At 36.5% G+C, this 24020-nt stretch overlaps 1 protein-coding gene across 50 annotated transcripts in view; it reads left to right on the plus strand.

Moving 5' to 3' along the window:
- The window catches only part of EIF4G3 (eukaryotic translation initiation factor 4 gamma 3), a 318192-nt gene that overhangs the window by 154361 nt on the left and 139811 nt on the right, over positions 1 to 24020 (plus strand). For 13 of the 50 annotated variants that reach the window (XM_070246703.1, XM_070246805.1, XM_070246717.1 and 10 more), the window contains 3 exons: positions 15415 to 15594; positions 16169 to 16283; positions 22459 to 22556. In XM_070246703.1, the coding sequence (XP_070102804.1) occupies positions 15415 to 15594; positions 16169 to 16283; positions 22459 to 22556 (393 nt within the window). Of the gene's footprint in view, positions 1 to 1294; positions 1409 to 4864; positions 4898 to 14499; positions 14521 to 15414; positions 15595 to 16168; positions 16284 to 22458; positions 22557 to 24020 lie in introns of all 50 variants that reach the window. The other 37 variants (XR_011430530.1, XM_070246647.1, XM_070246662.1 and 34 more) reach the window with 5 other exon arrangements.

Below are 24020 nucleotides of genomic sequence, written 5' to 3' on the forward strand. Positions count from 1 at the left end.
TCCTTTGGCTAATACTTTTACTTGATTTTGTAAATTTGTTCCAAGGACAATTTATTATTTTTGTTTAGCAGTGAGTTTTCAGACCTTTCGTATAGGAATAGTTTTAAATTATTAAGACAAAGAAGAAATGGAGCTTTTATCTTCTTTTACTTTTCTGTGGCATGACTTTTAAAAAAATTATGGCTGCATTCAAGTTCACTTCATTTCAGCTCTTAATTTGTTACTTCTGTTCAAAATTCAGAAGAATAAAGCACAATGATTTTAAAGTTAAATTTCATCAATTAGGTTCTCAAATTCCAGTGGTTTGGTAAGTAAGATTTCTAAACTGGTGTCACTAGATCAGTGTTAACCATTTGACAGTGTGAACATATACATGACATACACCAATGGTGTATTCATTTCTTCAGATGGTAAATGAATTGTTATACAAACGCAAATACTATCATCCTCTTTACTCATCCTTTACGTGGACTGCAATAAGTATTCTAAAGACTGAGAATTTATTTAAGGTTCATCCTTCTGTTTCACACAAGTGTACAGTGGCTTCAGCTGTCCATTCCTAGAATGTCGTTTTCTGCCCTGCATGATTAGTTTTTGCTAGAAGGTGCTTCTGTAACATCTCACATCCCTACTTGTACCTCAGCTCTCTGTTTTCCTCAGAATACAGGGATCTTCTTTTGATTGCCCACTCCTCCTTTTTTGTCTATGGACAGGAATGTTTCATTGAATTAACTACTGTTCATTTGGTTTTATGCATGAATTTAGAAATGTTGAAATGTATGAAAGAATTGCTCAAAGAACTAGGAGAGCATAGACTGCACCAAAACGTAATCTCTTTCTTACCCTCTTCCTATCTTCCTTTTCCCTATTGCCCTGTTCTGCAATACCTGTTCTTAGATCCTGGTTCCCCCCGGGGGTGGAGGAACCATTCTAAAGAGGTGGGACTTTGGTCCTAGTTGCCTGTTTGCTTGTCTCTTTTTTTGCTGAAATGGTCAACAAGATGTCTGTTGCAAGTTTTGTTCTGAGAGTGGTTTGGGGATGTGGACACTTGACTACTTGGAGTGGGCCTGAGATCTCACCAGATTAATTTAGATAGGCCCTGGTTCTAATTAAACATGGAACGTTATGGTAAGCTCTTATTGCAAAGATTTCTATGGCCCTCTTTACCCCACCCCCACCCCACCTCCGCCCACCTCCTTTATAATTATTTTAAAAAAAGAATTAAATTTTCGTGGTTAGAACTGGCGCAAAACCTGACTGAAGAGCTGCATCTCTAAACCAGTTTTTTTGACAGCCCAGCAGAACAGTGCCAATACATTGCACAGACAACTGGAAGAGGAGGAAGGTTTTGGAACAGACTCCCGTTTACAGGTCCTTGGCTGGAAGAGGCTGGATAAAATACTGCATTGTAAGCAATATGACAAACTGTACTTCTTGCAGGCAGTGGTGCCTCTGGCACTCATTTTTTTTGACCACATCCATTTATTGGCTGATGAACAGAAATGCATTGATTGCTTTCACCTAGCATGGCAGTTTCTGCCAGGCATAGTGGGGAAAAGAAAAACAAATTGGGTGGGTCTTCTCTTGAGAATTAGACAGGAGTAATTTGGGGTTTAGATTGTTCTTTATTTTAAACTTGAAGAGGGATATCCCTTTCAGATAAATTTGATTTTAAAAGATAAATTTCAAAGGCTTCTTTTTCCCTCTTTCCATTTTGTAATTAAATATCAAGGGGGAAATTCTCTGTAGTTTCAGCCATTTTTCTGTGGTCATAAACTCTTCAGATACTATCCTCTATGCAATTTTTGCCATCCGCTCTGCTAGTGACCATTACCACCCCCATTACTAAAAACCACACATATAACATTCCATTACATACCCCAAAACAAGTGCAAGACTAGCAAATCCCAGACTACTCTTGCTTGTTGTTTTGGGTCCAGTTTTCTTTATTTCATTTGTGTTGGTGCTGGGAGGGTGAAGTTGGGATATGAAATTTGGCAGGATTGCATTTTGTTTTTACATCCCAAGTTGCCATAGTCTAGTCTCATCCATCCCACAGCTGTCCCAACTGGTGAGGAGAGGTAAGCTGTTGCACTAAGGAAAAGACCCTTCCCGTGGCTCTGTAGAGCAGCTAAAGCTTACTCCATTCTATTTCTGCATTAATGGGCCATTGGCAATTGCACAGTTTAGGCTTTTCTGTTCTTCCCTGGACAGCTGCCTTTGCAATCCAACTGGCTTCAGGTGGCCCCCCTCCCTCGTTGAGGGTATCTTTGTGCCTATATTTCTATTTGATGCTTAGTATCTTAGTTAAATTCATGTTGTTGAAACTCTTGTTTAAAAGTAAGAAAATACTGATGAAGCTACCTATCCGTTCCATTTTCTGGTTGTACTGGAACTCTTTAAACAGTAGTTTATTTTTAAATGGCCTCCAAAATAGTGAAGCTATCGAATGCTTAAATGGGAGAGGGGGACAGTTTGGCTTTTGCAATAACCTGTAACCATTGGTTATCTTTGTAATTTGTGGTGCTAAGTGCCAAAGTTACAGCATTGTTATGTTGGCCATGCCTGGTTACCAGAAGAGTGAGTGGGTGGGTGGGTGGCGTTAACATTGGATCCAAGTTCACAGAAGGTTGCTTTCCTTAATATGTACAATCCTCACCATCTTAAAGACCCCTCTTAACAAAAAAAGGGAAAAAAAAAAGAAACAAAAGTTTCTATCTTTAATGAGCCAGCAGCGACTACAGTTTGTTCTGTTGCTTACAGTTACCCGTAGGACTAAGACTGTTGTCATTCCAAATGGAAAACTCAATAGCCAATGGTGACTAGTGCAAAATAGACTAGGGTACTTTCCTACTAACTTAAATTGTGTTTTTTAAAAAAATATATGTATAATGTTATAAGGTCCTCTTGCTCATAGAAAGTTCTCTTTTGACTGGAACATTCCAAATATATAAAGTTTCAACTTTTATTTTAGAGCCTTAGAAATGGAACCTTTCTGTGGAACAGTGATAAGACAGGTACTGCTGTACTCAGGTTAATTTTCCAATGTGGCCCCTCTCTCCCATTTTCTTCAAAAATGTCATGAAGAAACATCTCACTTCCACCCCCTACTTTCATACCACATGGGTGGTATTCCCTATTCTTGAAACTTGATGTCCATAGTAGAGGTATGATCTGTTATCTTTTCATAATTGGAAAACTGAGAATATAACACCTCAGTTTCTTCGAAGAGGAGATGTTCTGCAAGAAGTGTAGCTGCCGTTACCATCATTCTGAAAGACTGTTTGACACTGGTTAACAAATGCAGTGGCTGACCTCATGCACTCTAATCACATAGGTCATTGAGAGCTCTTTAAGTTATGCTGAATAACTTCAAAATATGTTAAGGCACTTTTCATTACTTGAACAGTAGGTGACATTTTAGCTTCTAGGGTGAATTCTTGATGGAACTGTCTTCAGTCATCTGCTACATTGTGGTGTGCCTCCTCTGCAAGTTTTTGAAAAATTTTTATATGAAATAATGGCTGTTGGGGAAATAATTCCAAATCTCTTGAAAATACTATTGCAGGTAATTTAAATTCTGAGGACAAGGCATTGTTTCTTAGTTAATCTTCAGTCTAACTCACCTGTAGTGACGAGCTGATGGAAGGCTCTATAGGAAAGAAAACAACTGAAGATAAATATTTTCACTCCTTAAATGTATTAAATAAAAGCCCAGAATGGTTTGCATTCAAAACTACTTTCTAAATATTTTCTTTTCACTGTTAAAGAGGGTGGTTAACATTTCGATGGTTAATGTACCAATAGCCAGTACGTGATACTACGTGCCCACATATTTTTCTTTGTCTAATGAAATCACATTGGAAGCCCTATTTTGCTCTGATGAAGAGTTATTTGATTTTATAGGTTTAGTATGTAAAATTTTATGAGTGAAAAAGCTTTTTCTTCCATTCTGAGTTAGGGAAATTAAGAGTTGGAATATGTATTATCCACTTTCAAGTACTCTGTGATTCAGCTGAGGAATTATGGTGTTTTTTTTGCTTTTATTCTCAGTATCAGATAGCAGTAGGTACATATGTACAGTATTGTACTGTTGTGTATAAAGAGTAATTGAGAAATTTGACTTAACTCTTTTTTTCTTGAGCTTATAACAGTAACACTTTGATTAATAATGTTAGAGAGTGATGTTCTTTACCAGCTGTTTGCTTTGATATGTCTGTTATTAAACTTGACTAGTTAATTGCATTTAAACATATATAATTATATATTTAAGTATGTTATTTTTATATATGTATAAACATATACGTATATGATTCTTTAACTGTAAGAAATAAAGGAAGATACTGAAACTTCCATTTCATGTGTGAGATACCCCATTTAACTTAAGTAAATTTGAAATCAGTCCTGTTACATTCTTTATTTCCTCTTGGATATTATAATTATCTCTTGGCCGTTTCTTGTAATGTAAAAGCATTTATCATTCTCTCCAGCTCTATCAGTTGCATAAGCATACTTTTCATGTTTGTCTTAAATATAACCACTTAGCGTTTCAAATTTTCTTTTGCTTTATTTTAGAGTTTTTAAAAAAGAAAAATTCTGCCAGAGAAGCACCCTTATGTGCCTAACAGCTTAGCTGTTTCTCTCCTAGCTGATAAAGGGCAAACTATTCCTGGTAGTGGTGTTAACCTGTTGAATCTTAGTACCTGTCTGTCACTGTCCTGCAGCAAAGCTTTGACTGTTTGTGTTTTTTTTTTTCTTGTGGGTTTTTTTCTTTTGGCATATTGTGTGACATTTTGGTTTTTGTTGTGGTGTTTCTGACTCTTTGTGCCTTTCCTTTTGTGTTTGTTTTCCCTCCTTTTCTCAGTTTGCAGCGGGGCCTCGACCTGCCCATCATCAGGTACTGTACTCTTGCCCCTTCACTATCACCCTTAACTAATAGGTGGGGGCCGTAGTAGCTGCTGACTCTTAGAATGCTGCCAGTCCCTAGAACCACTCCAACTGCTCAGTCTGAAGTAATTCAGTTCTTTTGGTCCTACTCTGATTTCACAGCATTTTGTTATTAACAAAGCCATTTGCTTTTCTTTACGGCACAACTTAAAAGTAGGTCTTCTTCCTTCCCCAAAAGTAATTGCTCTGAGTTAAGAGAACCTTGGAAAATGTTAAATATGTTAAACTCTCTCAGGTTTTGTAGATATCTGTATTAAGTTTAAATTTAACAGAATGGAACAGGCAACATTCTAAGGGTTTTCTGTTAACATTCCAATGTAAGTTGTATTGATATATCAAATAGCATTAGTATTTCTAAAACCGCTTAATCTCAGTTACTAACTTAGACCTAATAACAAATTGATTAACAATAATATACATTCATTTGCTGCATACAATTATCTTTATTCTTAGGATATATAGGAAAAGATTCCTTATTTAATTTTAATATTTTTATCCTATTGTTTTTTTTTTTAAATGAAATGTTATATAAGTTACAATTGTAAAGCTGTATATCCTGACACCAGTTTATTTAGCACAAATATACTGGAGGAGGTGGTTTGAGATAAAGAAGATGACTTGCAGGGTTTTTTCCCTCAAAGAGGTTTTTATGGAGTGTTCTGAAACATTTCCTCCTGCTGTGGTAGAAAGAGTCTAGGCTTTACAGTCTGACGGATCTGGGTTCATATTACCAGCTCTACTGTGTAGCCAGCTGAGTTAAGCAGATCTTTTTCTGAGCCTCAGTTTCCTTGTAAGTAATATGTGGATAAATACCCTCTACATTAGAGAATAATGTACTTAAGTCATCTGACGGAAAATAAGCAGTCAATAAGTGGTAGCTGTTTTTTTTTTTTTAAAGATTGGCACCTGAGCTAACAACTGTTGCCAATCTTCTTTTTCTTTTTTCTGCTTTTTCTCCCCAAGTCCCCCCAGTACATAGTTGTGTATTTTAGTTGTGGGTCCTTCTAGTTGTGGCATGTGGAACTCCGCCTCAGGGTGGCCTTACGAGCAGTGCCATGTTGGTGCCCAGGATCTGAACCAGCGAAACCCTGGGCCGCCGAAGCGGAGCATGAACTTAACCACTCGGCACGGGGCCAGGCCCTCTATTTTTAATATTGTATGCAGCATAGTATGGTTTGATAAAATGGGAGCAATGTTAGCAGTATTTACCTGTGGTATCATATTTAGAGTTCTTAGTACTGAGTAAATGGGTGTTGTTTAATTGAGGGCTATCATGGCTTAATAGTGGTTTAATCCAAGGCTCTATTTCTCAAAGTGTAGTCTTTCCAACGTAGACGATGTGACAGCCACGCAGCTTCTGTGCTGTTAAAAGTGCTTTGCAGAAGAACTCAGATGGTTATATGAAGTGGATGGCAATTCTTTAGATTTGATAAAGAAAGAAACTCAGGGAAATTTTTCACTATCAAGAAGTAGTATCATGAAGTACTTTAGGAGCTTGGACTTCTGTCAGCTAAAAGTAGGTTTGGCTCCTCCTTATTAACTGAGTGTTCTTGGGTAAGTTATTTACTGCTCTCATCCTCAGTTTTCTCATTTGTAAAATGGAGACAGTGTTAATACCCATCTCAGGACTGATGTGAACAGTAAATGAGATAATGCAAATAAAATGATGAGCACAGTGTTTGACGTATACTAAAAATCTAGGAGATAAGATACTAATAATTCAAAAACAAAAAGATAACTCCTTAGGTAAAAAGATTGATTATAACTTTTTAAAAAAAATTAATCAACGGCCCTAGAGGGAAGGCTTAAATTTTAGCCACGTACTCCTGACAGAGAAACCTGGGAGATTTCTGCTGAAGAAACAGAGTAAAAGAAACTATTGATTCAGAAAAGAGATTTCTGAGATTCTTGATAGCAGTGGTCCTCAAATAGGGACTTGATATTTAGGCATTTATAGTCAGCTTTGGGAAAATCTGTTTTCTAAATTTTCTTCTGAGCCTAAAGGCTTGGTTGCATTTCATCTTTCCTTAATTCCAACAACCAAGGAAATCTTTAAGGAATCTTTATGAGAAAAGGTTCATTTCAGTCCTGCCCATTTTTCCTGTGTAATGATTTGACTCATTCGTAGGATTGGTCCTTCATTTAGCTGTAGGATGATGCTTGTGAGATTACAGTATGTTTCAACCATTAAAAAAAGAGAACTATGTATGTATATATATTTATTATTTATTCATAGCAGGAAAAATAATTACCTTCTGGCACTAGTTCTTGAAGATGGGTTCTTGAGATATGGCATTGTTTTGGATACGAAAACTTCAGTATCTGTCTGCTTTTTACTTGGGCATTCTTCCTTTCTAAAACCAGTTAGAATTTCTTCATTATACCACAGAGAATTGAGTAAGTAAGGAAATATATAACCTTGACTCAGGCAGCAGCAGTAGTTACCTGGAGTAGTAGAGGAGCGGAGGAGCATGGGGTTCAGGTGGCCCTGCTGAGCAGAAGGTACCTGACCAGTGCTGTCATGTAGTGTAGGGTAAATTGTTGGGAAGAGTTTGCTATTGTGTATCCATGGATGTAGGGGCCAGTTTGGTTTGTTGCACTATGGAATTGGTTGACGTTTTTGGTGAGATAACCAGTTTAGGAAAAACTGTCTTATAAATTGCAATGTATTTAGTAACCTTTGGGCTCTGAATGCCAGTAGAATTACCCCAGAGACAATTAAAGAACAAAACAAAGCAAAAAATACCTTCATCCATTTCCAAATACCCTCTCTAGAGGTGATAGGTTTTCCCGTTTGAGGATCGCTGACTGAAGTTTGTATTTAATAGGATCTCCTCCTCAGATCTAAAGTCAGGTGGAGACCTAAGCCTGACAGATTCACAGAGAAGGAGATGCTCATAATAGAAAACACAACAGAGACTTGTGTAATGAAAGCAATACAGTGAAAAACAAATGTCGAGTGGTATATAGGGAATACCTTTTTAAAGGAAAAACATCCATATCCAGGGATATTTTTGGTTTGTTGTGCTTAAGATTTAAGTTGAATTGAAAATAAAAGTGATTTTTTCATGTATGGCTGTTTGCTTTGGCTGGAAAGAATAAAATATTAACTGTTTAGGTAAGCTATTTGGAGGTAATTCCTTGTGAAAAGAAAATACCATCATCCAGTTTGGTAGTCTAGAACCCTTTTTTTTTCTTCTTTGTAAAAATCTGAATTGAAACAAATAGAAAGATTTTGGATAGTAAAATTTGAAGTTTAATAGAACCAAGAAACTGCTATATGATGTGTTTCTTAGAACTGCTTTTGGATCTTTATGTGTGGCCAGTTAGGGGTGTTTTTGAGTCCCTTGGGTCAGGAATACCATGCTCCAATTAGGATTACGTCAGCCACGTTTTCTTCCTGGTACCGTCAGCTTTTGGCTTTTGCTGTAGATAAATAAGGATATTCTATTCTTTTTGCATTTTATAACCTAAAGACAACTTTAGATTAGAATAAGAGTTTTCTTCAAAGGTAAAAAGAAGTCATAAGTAATTTTATATGCAAAACACCGTTGGCTTTAGAAATATGTCAACTGTTTTTACTCTGATGTCTGAAAATCGCAAGGTAATTAGAAACTGAAAGAACAGAACATACACTCAGAATTAAAACAGGTCACTTGGTATAATGTAGTTTCTGGCTTGTATTATGAATTTCATGTCTTTGGTCGTTGAAATTTGTGTAGTTGTAGTTTAAAGTTACTTATGTTCCTGTATTTATTTTGCTTTTGGGTTTCACAAGAGAGATCAAGTGTTGGTTATATACTATGGCTGAGTAATCTTTGCCTGAGAAAGACCAGGGAATTGGTATTGAAAAGTGTTCATAAAACTAAAAGATTTTGCAGTGTGTTGATATATGATTTTAGCTTACATATGCTGAATAATATGCCATATTCAAAGCGATTGGATTTAGTGTAAACAAATAATAAGCTTCATAAACCTTAACAGTATTTGGCATCAAGGAATATGTTACCTGGTAACAAGCATTGAAACTGTACATGTTTTTCTGTTGTAGTTTGGTTCTTTTTGCAAAAAGATTAAAAAGAAAAAAAAGAAACAAGTAGCTTATGTTGATTTTTTTTTTTTTCATTATTATCACTGAGGGTTTTTGTACTCAAAGTTGTGCTGTTACCTTTGAAATCCTAGTTCCTGGTAGAGAAATATTTGTATTGCTCTAGGCAGTTTCTTAGATTTGGAAAATAAGATAAATGAGTGCTTAGAGCTTACCTCTGGGGCCAGACCTGGCATGTCAGAGTTTAATGGATATTAATAGGGAATGAGATCAAGCATCTATGCAGTCTTGTAACCAGAACTCTTGGATTTTTCAGGGCTTGATATAAGTCAGTGATGGGCAGTTATCTGGTGCCTTTTTCACAAGGAGTTGTAGGGTTGCAGCAGAGACAGTGAAGAAAATATAGGTTGAGAGTTAGCATCACTGGGATTCAGTCTTAGCTGTCCTACAAATTGACCTTGGGTCTGTTTTCTTACCTGTGAAATGGATAAAATATGTTCATAAATGATATAATATTGAAGTATTGTAATAATAGCACCTATGTCCTAAGGGTGTTGTGAAGATTAAAGTACCTGCCTGGCACAGTGCCTGGCACATAATGAGTCCTTGTCAGTTTCTTTTAGCGGAAAGACAGCCTGCCTTTCCCCTTTTCCCAGGCTATTTTTATCTCTGAATGAAGTGTTCTATAAGCATGTTAATTTCCCAACTCTGCATTATGATCTGACAGAACACTTTCTTGTTCCTGGCAGAATCCTTAAGGATTTCTTTCCTACATCTGACATAATCCTCTAGGGCAGCGCTGTCTAATAGAACTTTCTCTGGTGATGAAAATATTCTGTATCTGGGCTGTTCACTATAGTAGCCACTCACTAGCCACAAGTAGCTGTTGAGCACTTGAAATGTGCAATGCAGCTGAAGAACTGAGTTTTTCATTAAATTTTAATTTAAGTAACCAAATATGGCTAGTGGCTACCATATTGGACAGCTCAGCTCTAGGCCTTACATCTCCTAATTCCTGTGAAACCTAAATTATGTGATATTGGCCATGTGCAGGAAAATACAGAATTTAGAATGTGCTAACCTTCATTATAAATTGTTGTAAGTCAGCAGAATATCTGATGGATGCTTGAGTGATATCCCATTATGTGGACTCTTTACTGCTTGTCCCTTGGTAATTTGTCAGAAAATCATAGCACTATCATTTTTCTCAAGAGTACTTTAGAATTTTTAAAGATGTTAACCTGAAGAATTCTTAATTGCAAATCTTACTGGTTATGCCTCCTGTAGATTGAACTATATTCTGCAAAAAGCTAGGGCTTTCAGAAGCATGTTTTCGATATGGTTTTTATTCCTTTGCAAATTAATTAAGTACTTAGTGGATTTTTTCCATATGGGAAGAACTAATGTGATTGAATAGGATTTTTCTAGTTCCTGAAAATGAATAGGTGTTTTTCAAAGAATTTCTGATTGTTATATAGTTTTTTAGAGATATCTTTGTCTTTTGATGATTTTAGAGCGCAGTCTTGAGAAATGACTTAGTATAATTACCAGCATCTTTGAAAAACATTTATTACTAATGTTATTGGCCAGGAAACTTTGGGTAATGGTATAATTACTACATCTTTAGAAGAATTTTGCAAGAAGTGACGTTTTCCTTCTAGCTTCTAGAGTGTTTCTGTGAAAGTCAGCAATCGTGAGTACCCGAAATTCAGCCTCTGTTTTAAATGTATCCTAGCCCTTTGGAGTTGCCGAAAGTACCACTTCAAATGAAGGCTGTCACCTTCCTCTGCCGTTCTCCTGGCATACTAGTGGACCATTGAAAGATAAAAGACTTAAAACAGATTGAAACCAAGCTTGGCGATGATACTTAGGTTGTGCATGGTTCCTCTCTTCTCTGCCTAGTCTTTTTCAGCATTTTTATTAGTGACTTGGATTAATGACCATGCTTGTCAAACTTGCTGATGGTCCTGTAGTTTTGATATTGCATGATATATTCAGAATCCAAAAAAATCTGTACAGTCTGAAGTGATGGGTTGAAATTAGCCAGATATATTTTCAAAGGAACAAAATACAAGAGTCCCTGTAAGAACTTCAAAACACAACTATAAGAGTACACACAGGAGTGAAGAACTTACTTATTACTAGGTTATGTATAAAAAAGATTTAAGGGTTTTAAATGATTGTAACTGAGTGCCAATCAGTAGTAAAATGTGGTTAACAAAAGAGCCCCTGTGATTCTTCATTTCATTAATGGAAACAGAGTTGGCTTGAGAGATATATCGTTCTTTCATTCATCAGCAGATATTTATTGGGTGAGGACCAGGTACATTCTGGGCAGACCCCACTTGGATATTTGTGTTTGGTTCTCTATTTATGAGACTTTGAACATTGGGAGCAGACAGAGAGATAAAAGTAACCTGGGCGGGGAGTCCAAAATCTTGATTGGAGGGACAAGGGATAGAGGGTGGTGAGTGGCTTGGAACAAAAAATAGTGGTGTGAAAGTTGGCAGCGATGGCAGTTTGAGATAACTTAGAGGTTTGTCACTTATGGAGAAGAAAGATTTGACTTCGATGTGATTTTAAAGATAGGCGTTGGACCAGAGAGTAGATGATGTAGAGAGAAAAAATTGGAACCAGTAGAAGGAAAGACTTTTGCAGTGTCAGAACTCCATTGAACAATGAAATGGAACTGTGTCCTGAGGTGCTAAAGTTTCGTAACCCCAAGGTCGTGTCTTATAAGAGATTCAAACTTTAGGTATGTGGTTAGACTAAATTGTCTGTACTGTCCTTGCATCCAGCGGGATTTGAGTCTTTGTCACTAAGTGGAGAGGAAAAAGGGCTTTAGAAGCATTGCAAGCAGTTTTGGAAAACCCATTCACACATTTAAAAAAATAATCTGTGGTTTGCTGCATGCCCACCCCATGGAATCTTAATTTCCTGATACCTTTTCTAGTCCTGTAGATACTATTAGAATCTCTCGTGTGTGTGTGTGTCAGAGAGAGAGACAGAGAGACAGAGAGAGAGCGAGTGAGTCTGCTTTTTAAGTGGAAAAACAAAAGCTCCAGATAGCCTGTCCTTATAAAAATCTCAGTGCAATAAAGTTGAGTAAAAGTCAGTCTGTTAAATGTTCTCAAGGATATAAAAGCATATGAACAAGTTTCAGTTACTTTAAGGGAGATAAAGAGTCTTATAGATAGAAGAAATTTGTTTTCCTGAATGGTAAATATGAATTCTGTGAAGTAACTGATGGAGCATTTTTCTTACTAGGATGTGCCACTCATTAGTGTAGTTGGATAAAGGTCCTGCCACATCCCTTCAGCCTTTGAAAAGATTTCTTCTGACTGAAAACACTTGTTTGAAAATATGAGGGGTGTTCCATTTCATGAGAGGTAGTGTGTGTAACAGTTAAAAATACAGACCTAGAACCTGATTGTTTTTAAATTATAGTTGGGAGACCTTCAGCCAGTTAGTTAATCTTCATGTCCCTCAATTTCCCCCTATATCTAAAAGAGGTGTTGATGATAGTATCTGCCTTAGATGTTTGTTGTGAGGATAAGTTAATATATATGTATAGTTCAGAATGGTACCTGGTAGCTAGTAAGTGCTATATAAATCTTCACTGTTGTTATTTAATGTGCCTGTGAATTTATTTTTCTACTTAGCTTCAAAGCTGAAATCTTAGTTTATAAAAAATTATTGTATGTCCACAAAACCAGAAATTTAGTGTTACTGACTGAGCTGTATGTTAATATTAGGACTATCATTAGAAACACTTGTTTGTTTCTCTTTCAAAACCACTGAAAAAAACAGTCTTATACTATTCAGAAGCCTCCTTGAATAAGATGTAACCTCAGTTATTCTAGATAGGCTGGTTAAAAATCCCAGCAGAGCAGTTGGAAAATAGTGGTAAGAAAAGTACTCACATATAGCAAACTGTTAAAATTGTGGAAAAACTTTGCCCATATCTGTTTTTCTTGCTCTGCTTAAATTAATGGATTAGTTTCCCCTGTTCTCCCCCCCCGCCCATAACAGCATGTCTCTTTCAGGCGATAAATACTTTGACAAATTTGATGGTAATATAACCACATACAGCGAATCATCACCTGTATCTATTTGATACTCTCTTTGTCTTGGCTGCCCTCTAGAGTTGGTGGAAAAGGGTCTTAGAGGATTAATCTTTTTATCTGCTGTGTCTGACATCTAGTAATACTCAGTAAGTTGAGCAGATGAATATCTCTCTTTTCCTTGAGGCCTATAACAGTTTTGTGGCTCCCAGTATATTAAACAAGTTATAAAAATGCTTAAATTCATGCCTGAAATATGTTTACAACTCACATACATTCATAAATAATAGGTTCTATCGCCTATGTAATTAAGAAAAGTGAAGTCTACTATGGAAAGTTTACTAGTTTAGTATTCCTGGTTGCAGCCGACAGAAATTCTTGTGTCTGTCACCAAAACTGTGTCAGTGCAGATAACTAGAAGACTGTTGCTGTCATTGTGGCCCAGCCCAGGTTCCTGTGTTATCAACTTCGCCTCTTGTGCTTTCTTGTCATCTCCATCAACTACTCTCTGTGGCCTCCCCCATCTGGTTCTCTCATTTACTACATTCTCCCACTATACCTTACTGTCTATTGCTTTTCTCTCCTTAACTTCTTCAGGGCTTTCTTTGCCCTGGGGTATGAAGGCTGAATGGGATGAGCCTTGGGCACTGGATCCTGATTCTTCTAGTTCAGCACAAGGTGAAAAGTTACTTCTACCACCTGTGGGTAGCTTCATGCTTAAGAGTAGGACAGGATAAGACCAGAGTGGGCCCAAAGATCAAACTCAACCTTACCTTTATTTGGACCAAGAGCAACACTCATGTCTGGAATTGTGAGGCAACTCAGGAGATTCTGGAGCTAGATGACATTTTTAGACTATTATTATATTTCCCCATTTTAAAGCTGTAAGTGGTCTCATATGCTTGGTTAGTTGAAAAGAGCAAGTTTCTGTCATGAAGAGTCTGTTATATATTGAAAAGTTTAGTTATTTTTTAGGACTTTTGCAAACTTTAAAATAACAAAGGGCACTTTTATTATTGTCTTACCTCCATTCAAGAGGGAGAGTGGATCGTGGAGAAGCTACATAACTAATGCCAAATCACATAATAGGCGTCCATGAAAGCCGAGAATAGGAATCAGTAGTCCCAAGTGTACGTGTGCCATTAAGCAGACATTTCCTGTCATGCTGTTAGAACTTGTGGCTACTATTAGAATATTTTTGCCACTGAATTAATTTTTTTAGTTATATGTGATGTGATTCTTCAATTCCATGTGTCCTTGAATTCTCAAGTGGAGAATTGTCATTCTGATTTTCTAATCTTCCTTCTTCTCCTATTGTTACTAAATAGAAAGATGTTTATGTTGAGCTGCATGCTATGTCCTGCCCCTTCCTACTGATCTATAAGCTTTTCCATTGGCTTTCTTTCTGTTTCCTGCTGCTTTCTTGCTTCATAATTGAAGGGAGGATTCAGACCCATCCAGGTAACAAACTATTAGTTCTGCATGGCCTCTTTATTACTCTATCCTTTTATTATTATTACAGTGAGATTAATTGTTTGCTGATGAATACATGCATTCACATGAAAATTTACCATTGGTGTATTGTTTCAAGGCTAAAGCCTACAGTGAGAAGCCTAAACAATCAGAGGTACTCATTGCCGTTTGAGAGATTTGAGCTCTGCTCTTTCCAGACCGTTCTTAAGCCTGTCTAGAGTCTCCAGTTTCATTGCAAACTATTTGAGAAAGCAAAATTGGGTTTGACTTAGTCTGAGGTTGCCACTTTTTTGAAAAGGAAGACTTTTCCCATAATGTGACAGTTGACATGTGACAGCCCTACAGATAGTTTTAATTTAACTTGACCCTGATATACTGAGATGAAAATTATGTCTAGAGAGAGTTCCTGTTCTTCTACATATTTTATAAATGACTTGAATGGTAGTTTTTTAGGGGATTACTTTTAATAAGTTGATAAGCCACCTATTCTTTATGAATCAGTGCTTTCATATAATAGAACAACTTTTAGGGAGACATCAGCTACCCCCTTTGTTGTATTTTATCACACATTTTCAAGTTAATAATTATGGTACAGAAGTTTTAGTTTAAATTTGCTGACTTCATTTTAAAAGTGAGACTGCCCTACTATTTTCACATGTGACGCAACATTGATGAAAACTTGACCCAGTGTGCCTAGTGTGGAGTATTTTTTCTGAACCCAGCCATAGGCAGTTTAGTCTTTTTTCATGTATATTGTATTTCTAATTCAAGTTGATAAGATTTTTATTAGTGGAAAAAAGAGGAAAGCTCAAGATAGCAAAATTTATATACTCTTTGTAAAAAAAAATTTTATGTATGTATATTTTTTTCTCCTCTCCCCAGTTTTTCCAGAGGCCTCAGATACAGCCTCCTAGAGCTACCATCCCGAACAGCAGTCCTTCCATCCGTCCTGGTGCACAGACACCCACTGCAGTGTATCAGGCCAATCAGCACATCATGATGGTTAACCATCTGCCCATGCCATACCCAGTGCCCCAGGGTCCTCAGTACTGCATACCACAGGTAAAGTATCTCTCAGGCCCATGTGGTCCAGCAATAGGGTGAGGATTAACCTAGATTCTCAGTCTCAGAGGGAGCAGGAAGGGTGGTTGATGACATTGGATTTTAGTGATGTGTGAACTTTTTTGTTGGTTATAAGTCTAGTTAGCCATTTTGTCATTTTCCATAATACTGAAAGGAGATATTTCTCTATGTCTTTGCTTAAAATTTTCTAAGATGATAGAGAAATTGTTTTTATCGTCTAGCTTTCTTCCCATCCGTTCCCTGCAACTACCTGCCCTAAAATAGACTCAGTAATTATGCTGTTCTTGTGATATCATTCAGTGTTGTTGAAAGCTGCCAGCCTGAAATAAGTTTACAGTGAGCTGATGTCTGCCTGTGCACTGATTTGCTGTTGGCTTATCTAAGTCACTCCTTTCTTTTCATCCTCATTGCATCTTGATGGCAAGCAAGCATTTTCAGTGTGTTTAATCGAGTGTCTTCACGTCATTTAAATGATTCTCTTATACACACCTTTTTTTCCCATAGTGAGCTACCTTCATATTATTTATAAATGCCTATCATTTCTCTCTTCTAGTACCGTCATAGTGGCCCTCCTTATGTTGGACCCCCACAACAGTATCCGGTTCAACCACCGGGGCCAGGTCCTTTTTACCCTGGACCAGGACCTGGGGATTTCCCCAATGCTTATGGTAAGTATGAAAAATTGAGCTATTTCTCCTAGTTTGTTGTGTTTATTCCATTTTGTTTGTTTGGCAGATCAATTTAGGCAAAGAGATTTGGTGGTGTGTAAAGGATTTTTAAATAAAATGTTGCAAATAGTTCTGACATGAAAGCTACTTTTTAAGAGAGTGGCTTACAGGGAAAGAGTATTATAGAGAGACATTTAGTTATTGACACCTTCTGAAGGAGCTGGTAATTATCTTGCAAAGAGCCCATGTCTCAAGGTGCTGATACCTGCTACTAACTCATCATTACTTAGATGTTTACTGGGTTTTTGCTGGTGGCATAAGTATACCTTATTTCCCTTCTGTGATTTCTTTTTCTCTAAGCATTTACCAAAACATTTGTTATGTTTTCCCACCAGAATCTAATATTGGTGAAGGCAGGGACTTTTATTTCTTTTGCTCACTGCTAGGACAAAGGTAGGCAGGCACTGGGAGAATATACATCTGATGAGTGAATGTAATTCAGGATACCCATGATTACTTTTCTGCAAAATTGTGATAAGATCTATGTCTTGGGAGGTTTTGAGGATGAGTTAAATGAAAATGCCTTGAAAAATTACTAGTCTTTTTAACATAGAGAAACAAGCACCATGCTTATACTTGGTATGTGAACCAATACTAAACTAAGGAGTAATACAAATTATTCACTTTATTCAATAAATTTCTACCACATACTACACTTGTTTTGTTCCATAGAAAGTGAATTATAAAGGATGCAATCAGCAGATACTAGAAAAATTAAGCTTTAAGATTCAGTAAACATTGATCTTTTCCATTACCAGCAAGGACATATTAAAATTTTAGCTTGTTCTTTTAAGATGGTAATCTATTAAATCTATGTATCCACTAACCAGTTTCCTAATATTGGGATTTAGTAGCTTGATTAAGAACCTTTACAGAAGAATTTATTGGTATTAGAGTAGCCCAAGAAAGTTTCTGTTAGGTTTAGAGGTGAAACAGACAAAGCAAGCGTTACCTGGCTTTCCTTCTGTTAGAAAAGGGAAAGCCTCTCTATTACCTTGGTAAGTCTTGCTTATGAAACTGCTTCAAATATATGTGTTTATTTAATGTCGCTTTATTAAGTTATATTTTTACTAAGAAATATTTGATATTTTCAGATCTGTGTGTGTTACATATATGTGAGTTTCAAAGTAAAGTAATAGGTGCACATTAACCAGCTTTGGTGTAGAATATTGCCAGTACTGTTGAAGTGTTCCTTGTGTACCCCTTGAGAACTTAGCCTGAAGTCACAGATTTTACACAATTCTAGTACCTTTGTGTTGGGTCTTATTCTGAAAGCTTAAATCCACTTAAAGTTATTTTTAAGTGTCATATTGACTTGCTATTATCTAGAATTTATTGAATAGAAAAACTGTAAGATGAGATTCTGTCAGTGTAAACATGCTAAAATTAACAGTATTTCTCTTTCAATCCAATGTTGCAAAGGGAATGCGATTATATTTTCTAATTTACAAAATCATTTTGAAAGGTATCTCACTGAATTCTAGTCTACTTTTTATTTATAGTTTACATAAATGACTTTTTGACTCAGAAAATGTCATCATTAAAGCTCATGTTATCAGTCTGCCAGCCCTCTTCATAGCTCTTAGTGCTCCTGCTGCCGTATATATGGAAACAACATAGATGAATTTACTAGTACGGAAATATTTTGCTGACTTTTATATATATTATATAACATTTTGGCTTTATTTCTATTATAGATGATATTCTTTTTTTATTGAAGTCACATTGGTTTATAACATTATATAAATTTCAGGTGTGCATCATTTTATTTCGATTTCTGTATAGACTACATGATGTTCACCACTAATAGTCTAGTTGCCATCCTATATTTGTTCATTTTTATAAAAAAGCAGTATATTGAGGTACAGTTGTATCTCAGATATTGTTGATGTTTGTTTCCTTTGATAAATTTTCTTTCTTCCCCAGGAAATTTTTATGCAGATTAAATTGCCATTGAGTAAACAGTTTATCACTTAGATTAAAACGCTGTTTCCCTAATTTCCTTAAGATTAGACAAATGATCTTAAAGTAATTTTTCGTTATGAAAGTAACCAAGTTAGTGATGAAAAATACAAATATTATAGAATGTATAAAGTTGAAATAGCCAATTTTTCTCCCTCCCACTCCCTAGAGAAATAATGATTTAACAGATTGGTACATATTTTCCATTTATATCTAAACAATTTTTAACACAAATGGGCACATACTATTTGTAATGTTCTAAAATTTCTTGTTTTTTCTTTTCCTATCTCACAATCTATTTATGGACATCTTTCCATTTCATTACCTTTTGAATTTCAAACTACACAGTATTCCATTTTAGGAATGAATCATGATTTCTCAATCCAGTCCTGTACGGAAAGAAGTTTAGATTATTGTCATTATTTGGGCAGATATTTTCAGAATCCTTTCAGGATCTTATAGCACATATGTTTGATGTTTATGTTTGATGTTTTACCAATGAGAAGAAATCTAAATATTGACTAGAGCAATGGTTCCCAGATCTTTCAATATCATGGCAAGTAAAGTAAATATAAAGTAAAATAAAAGAAGGGACACACAGTAGTATTACATTTTAAATTTTGCCAATAAGACTTTTAAAGAAAACTGCTCTCTACTGTCAGTATCATTTCATATAGGAAGACTGTTTTAAGAACAAAGAAGTAGGACTGAAATATTTCAAAATAGGAACAGTCCTTTCCAAAAATGTCAAGTTTGCAAACCTATAGTTGTGTGTGTGTGTGTGTATTTCCTGGTTATTATTGTATAAATTTTGCCATGTATCAGTGACACCTTTTGTACAGACTGGGGTTTGAGGACCCATTGATCTAAAACAGGGGTCAGCAAACTTTTCCATAATGGGCCAGATAATAAATATCTTAGGCTTTGCAGGCCACATTGTCTCTGTTTCAACTCTTTAACTCTGCCATTGTAGTGGGAAAGCAGCTATAGACAATAGATAAACTACTGTATGTGGGTGTTTTCTGAAAAATACTTGATTTACAAAATAAATGGCATTGAGCTGGATTTGGCTCGTGGGCTTTAGTTGGGCCACCCTTGATCTAGACGAACCTACCTCATTCCATGCGTAAGAGGAGACATAACTTGCCTCATTGATAAATGGTATGCAAAAGTTATTTGCCTTTTTTTTTTTTTTTTTTTTGGTGAGGAAGATTGGCCCTGAACTGCCACCTGTTGCCAGTCTTCCTCTTTTTGCTTGAGGAAGATTGTTGCTAAGCTAACATCCTTGCCAGTCTTCCTCTAATTTGTGTGTGGGATGCCATCACAGCATGGCTTGATGAGCAATGTGTTCATCCGTGCCTGGAATCTGAACCCGTGAACCCTGGGCTGCCAAGATGGAGCACACAAACTTCACCACTACACCACCAGGCCAGCACCTGTTATTCACATTTTTAATAAAGTAAAATAAATGTTTTAAAATTTGCCTGACTATATAAGAAGTTAAAGTAGTTTTAAAAGAAAACTGTTGTTTGATAGGGCAGAATGCCTGCTCTCCTGGGGTCACAGTTGACTTAATGTTTTACTAATTGTGTTTAACCCCACTATATTGAGATTGTCCTTTTCTGCCAGGTTTATTAAGGTGGTATTTATTGTATTTGTGTTATATGCCAGCCTCTACCCTAGTGATATTCACTCAAAACGTTTCATTAGAAGAATCTAATTTTTGTTTTTTAAAGGATGGTTCACCTTTTGGATCTTATTTCACTTAGCTTAAAAAATATGGCAGAGTGAACAGATTATATTGCTTATCTAGCAGCATTTGAAACCAATTTTAGAGGTTGTTTTCTGAGTTTTGGAAGTAGTGACATAAAAAGATAGTATAGAATCACTCATTTGACCTCTGCTTTGAGATTGGTTTACCCATTACTGTAGGATGGCTAAGGTTTGTCTTTTTATGTTGAACTTATTGAAATCCTAGTCATGCCCCATGTTTAGGCCTTTTCCAAATCTGATTCTCCAAAACTGATTGACAGCTGCCGAGTTCTGGTACTACAAATTGTACTGCTTCCAAGATACTCCACTGGAAGATTGTGGTGGGCATGGTGATGATGTTGAACAGTGATAATAGAACCAACTTTATTTGACTGTTTACTAAAGGACCAAGGCTTTTACCTGTGTTAACTACCTTCGTACACATTTCTCTTCTTTTTACTGTGATTCAATTATCCATGCTCCCACCAAGGGCCAGTCTTCCACTTAGGCACCAGATCCCATTGTGTACCCATTTAAGGCTGTTACTCCAACCGTTCTCTTCTCTCTTTCCTGCAGTATCACTTTTTTTCTCCCTTAGCTGAATTAGTCCCATCAACATACAGGCCTACTGTTTTATTCCCGTCTTTAAAAAAAAAGGGGGTTTTGACTTCATATTCTTGTCCAGCTATAGCCCATTTTTCTGCTTCCCTTTATAGTAAAACTTCTAAGAAAAAAAGTTATCTGTACTCTCTGTCTCCATTTTCTTTCATCTCATTCACTGTTGAATCTTTGCTGAATCTTAGTTGACCTCTCAGCACCTTTTGACGTAGTTAAGCACTCTCCCCATTCTTGAACAGTTTTCTTCGCTTCAACCACTACCTTGGTTTTATTTTTCATCTCTTATGCTGTGTTTTTTTTATATCTGTGACCTTTAAACAAACATAAGAGTGCCCCAAAATTGAATTCTTGGGCTTCTTTTTTATTTGTACTCATTTCCTGAGTTATCTAGTCTTATGGTTTAAATGTTGTCCATATTTTACTAATTCCGAAACAGATACCTATTCTCTGACTCCAGACTTGTATCTTTTCCTGCCTAGTTGGTATTTCCATTTGAAAGTCTAAGAATCTCAAACTTTACATGTGCAAAATTGAACTCCAATTTTTCTACCCTAAACTCCACTCTTCCTCTAGTTTTCCTCATCTCAGTAAGTAAACAGATAGCACAGTAAATAACACCTTCATTCTTCCACTTGCTCAGACAAAAAACCTTGAGAGTTTTCCTTGACACTTTTTTCGCTCACACCCACATCCAATCCATCAGCAAATCTGTGGGTTCTACCTTCAAAATGTCCAGTATTTGACTGCTGCTCTCCACTTCTAAGTATTCTGGTTTAATAGTAATTATAATAATGGTCAAAGTTTTGAAAATTACAAAGGATTTGTTGAGAGTACAAGGGGTAGGTAGAAGATGATTTCAGGCAAAAGGGTAGTATAGTCAAAGGCGTGAACAATGTGGAAGAGATTGGTGTACTCAAGGGATAGGAGTAAGAAAAGGTTATAGCTAGAGCAAAGGTGTAGAGTTTGCGAGTGGTAGAAAATGTGGTTAGAAACCTAGAACCTGGATTCTTAGTGTCTGGACTTTATCTTTAGGCTGCTTGTTCTCAGCCTTTTTTCTACCCCCAAAGTAGGACAGATGCCAAGCCTTAATGGTGGCTCCCTATGGCAGTTGTTCTCTGTAAGTAGAGAGATTAGACCACCCGCAAACCCCAAGATGATCAGATAGATTCTCCTGCCCCTGGCCAAACCCACACACAAAACTCTTACACAAGCCCTTGTTTGAGAATCATTCACTGCTGCAGATAATGGGCCCCCACAATAGATTTTTTTAAAGCAGTTCTATAGTATGATTATAGTCAGGTGCCGCATAACAATGTTTTGATCAACAATGGACCACATATATGACGGTGATCCCATAAGGTTAGTACCACGTAGCCTAAGTGTGTCGTAGGTTATACCATTTACGTTTGTGTAGGTGCACTCTATGATGTTCACACAATGACGAAATCACCTACCACGTTTCTCAGAATGTGTCCCTGTTCTTAGGCATTGCATGATTGTAGTGTTTTGAAAAGGTAACGCTAGTGGCAGCCTGCAGGAGTCGCTTATTTAGTTGTTTCCATATTGGATCTTAAAGAAAAGGTAGATATTTATGAGTATTTGAGAATCCTTCCTTGACCAGTAGCTGGAGAGGAGCTAGTAGAAAGAGATGAATAAGAAGAATGCTTCTTTTTGTTTGTTACTTTTTTTAAACTGATTGCCCAGAGACATAGTGCCATTTGTAGTTTTATAGTGGTTGACGAAATAACTGAATGCTTTTTTTCATTCTTTTCTAATTCTTTAGGAACGCCTTTTTACCCAAGTCAGCCAGTGTATCAGTCAGCACCTATTATAGTGCCTACGCAGCAGCAGCCCCCTCCAGCCAAGAGAGAGAAAAAAACAGTAAGAGATCTGTATTTTTCTTATTTTAACATTTAATGTCCATTCATTTGTCAAATATGTTTACCCACAGCTGTAATCATTATTCATCTCAGTCCACAAATGACTGCCGTTTTTTGTTCCTCCCTTACATTCTCACCAGTAGGCCTGGAGGATTTGTATGGGTATATGGCTAGAAGCTGCAAGCAACATTTGCATACTATCACTTTTCAACATGCACTGAGCTAAGTATGCTAAATGACAGCATGCCCTCCAGCTTTAGGACGGGGAGGGTTTAGTCTGCTAAGATCTTACTAAGTAGGAGAAATTTGAGCTCAGTCTGTAGCATCCTGATTGTCCTTTAGCTCTAGTCCTAATCAGCTCTACCTCCAAATATGAACTGACAGGGGAGAGAAATAGCACAAGAGAAAATGAGCACCGTATTAAGGATAACAAAAATCTTTCCTGTGGAATAGATTCATTTTAAGAAACAGAAAGCAGAATTGAGAAAATATAGTCTAATTGGTTTCAGTCAGTTACAGGGGCTTTGCCTCTGTATAGTAAGGCAGGCCCAAGAGAATTAGAGTGCAGTAATACAGAATTTACATCACAGAACTTTTGTAGTAGAATGGCTTGCAATCTTTTATCCATCAGAACACAAACAATGGGTGATGTTTATGAGAGTCTCCCTCGTTCAGACAGGTAAGATAGGTGGGAGTGACGTCATAGCAAGACTCTTGAAAGTGCTCTCATTTAATAAAGATTAACAAGATTCAAAACTTTGGTTCTTTATTATCAGAAATAAATTACTTGTGCACGTCATAATAATCAGGACATGCCAGTGTATCGTGACACTAGAGTTGAGAAATTATGCTTTGAAAATGTTGAAACAGCATGGCAGATGTTGGACTTGAAGAACACTCTCAGAATGCAGAAAAATTAATAAAGAAGATAATGAAAATGGAAGACAGTAATAATAGATGTTACTGAAGAAGAAAGTGGAACAAATGAATTAGAAGCAATACTTAAAGCGAGTAGAAATGAGTTTCTATACCTGAACAAATAGCTGATGTTAGAACTGTTACTGAAGAACTACAGTTGTCCCTCGGTATCATGGGGGGTTGGTTCCAGGACCCCGGCAGATACCAAAATCCGAGGATGCTCAAGTCCTTTATACTATAAAATGTCATAGTATTTGCATATAGCCTACACACATGTACTTTAAATCATCTCTGGATTACTTCTAATACCTAATACAATATAAAGGCTACATAAATAGTTATACTTCACTGTTTAAGGAATAACGACAAGGAAAAAAAAGTCTGTACATCTTCAGTACAGATGCAACCATTGTAGGCCTGTCGATCCGCACTTGGTTGAATTCGTGTTCGCAGAACCTGTGGATACAGAAGGCTGACTGTAATCCAAAAAAAGCTTCCAGATTCACATGATTTTATTAGTGAATTCCTTGAGATTTTTAAGAAGCTA

Source organism: Equus caballus, chromosome 2 (genome assembly GCF_041296265.1).
Source record: "Equus caballus isolate H_3958 breed thoroughbred chromosome 2, TB-T2T, whole genome shotgun sequence".
Lineage (NCBI taxonomy): Eukaryota > Metazoa > Chordata > Mammalia > Perissodactyla > Equidae > Equus > Equus caballus.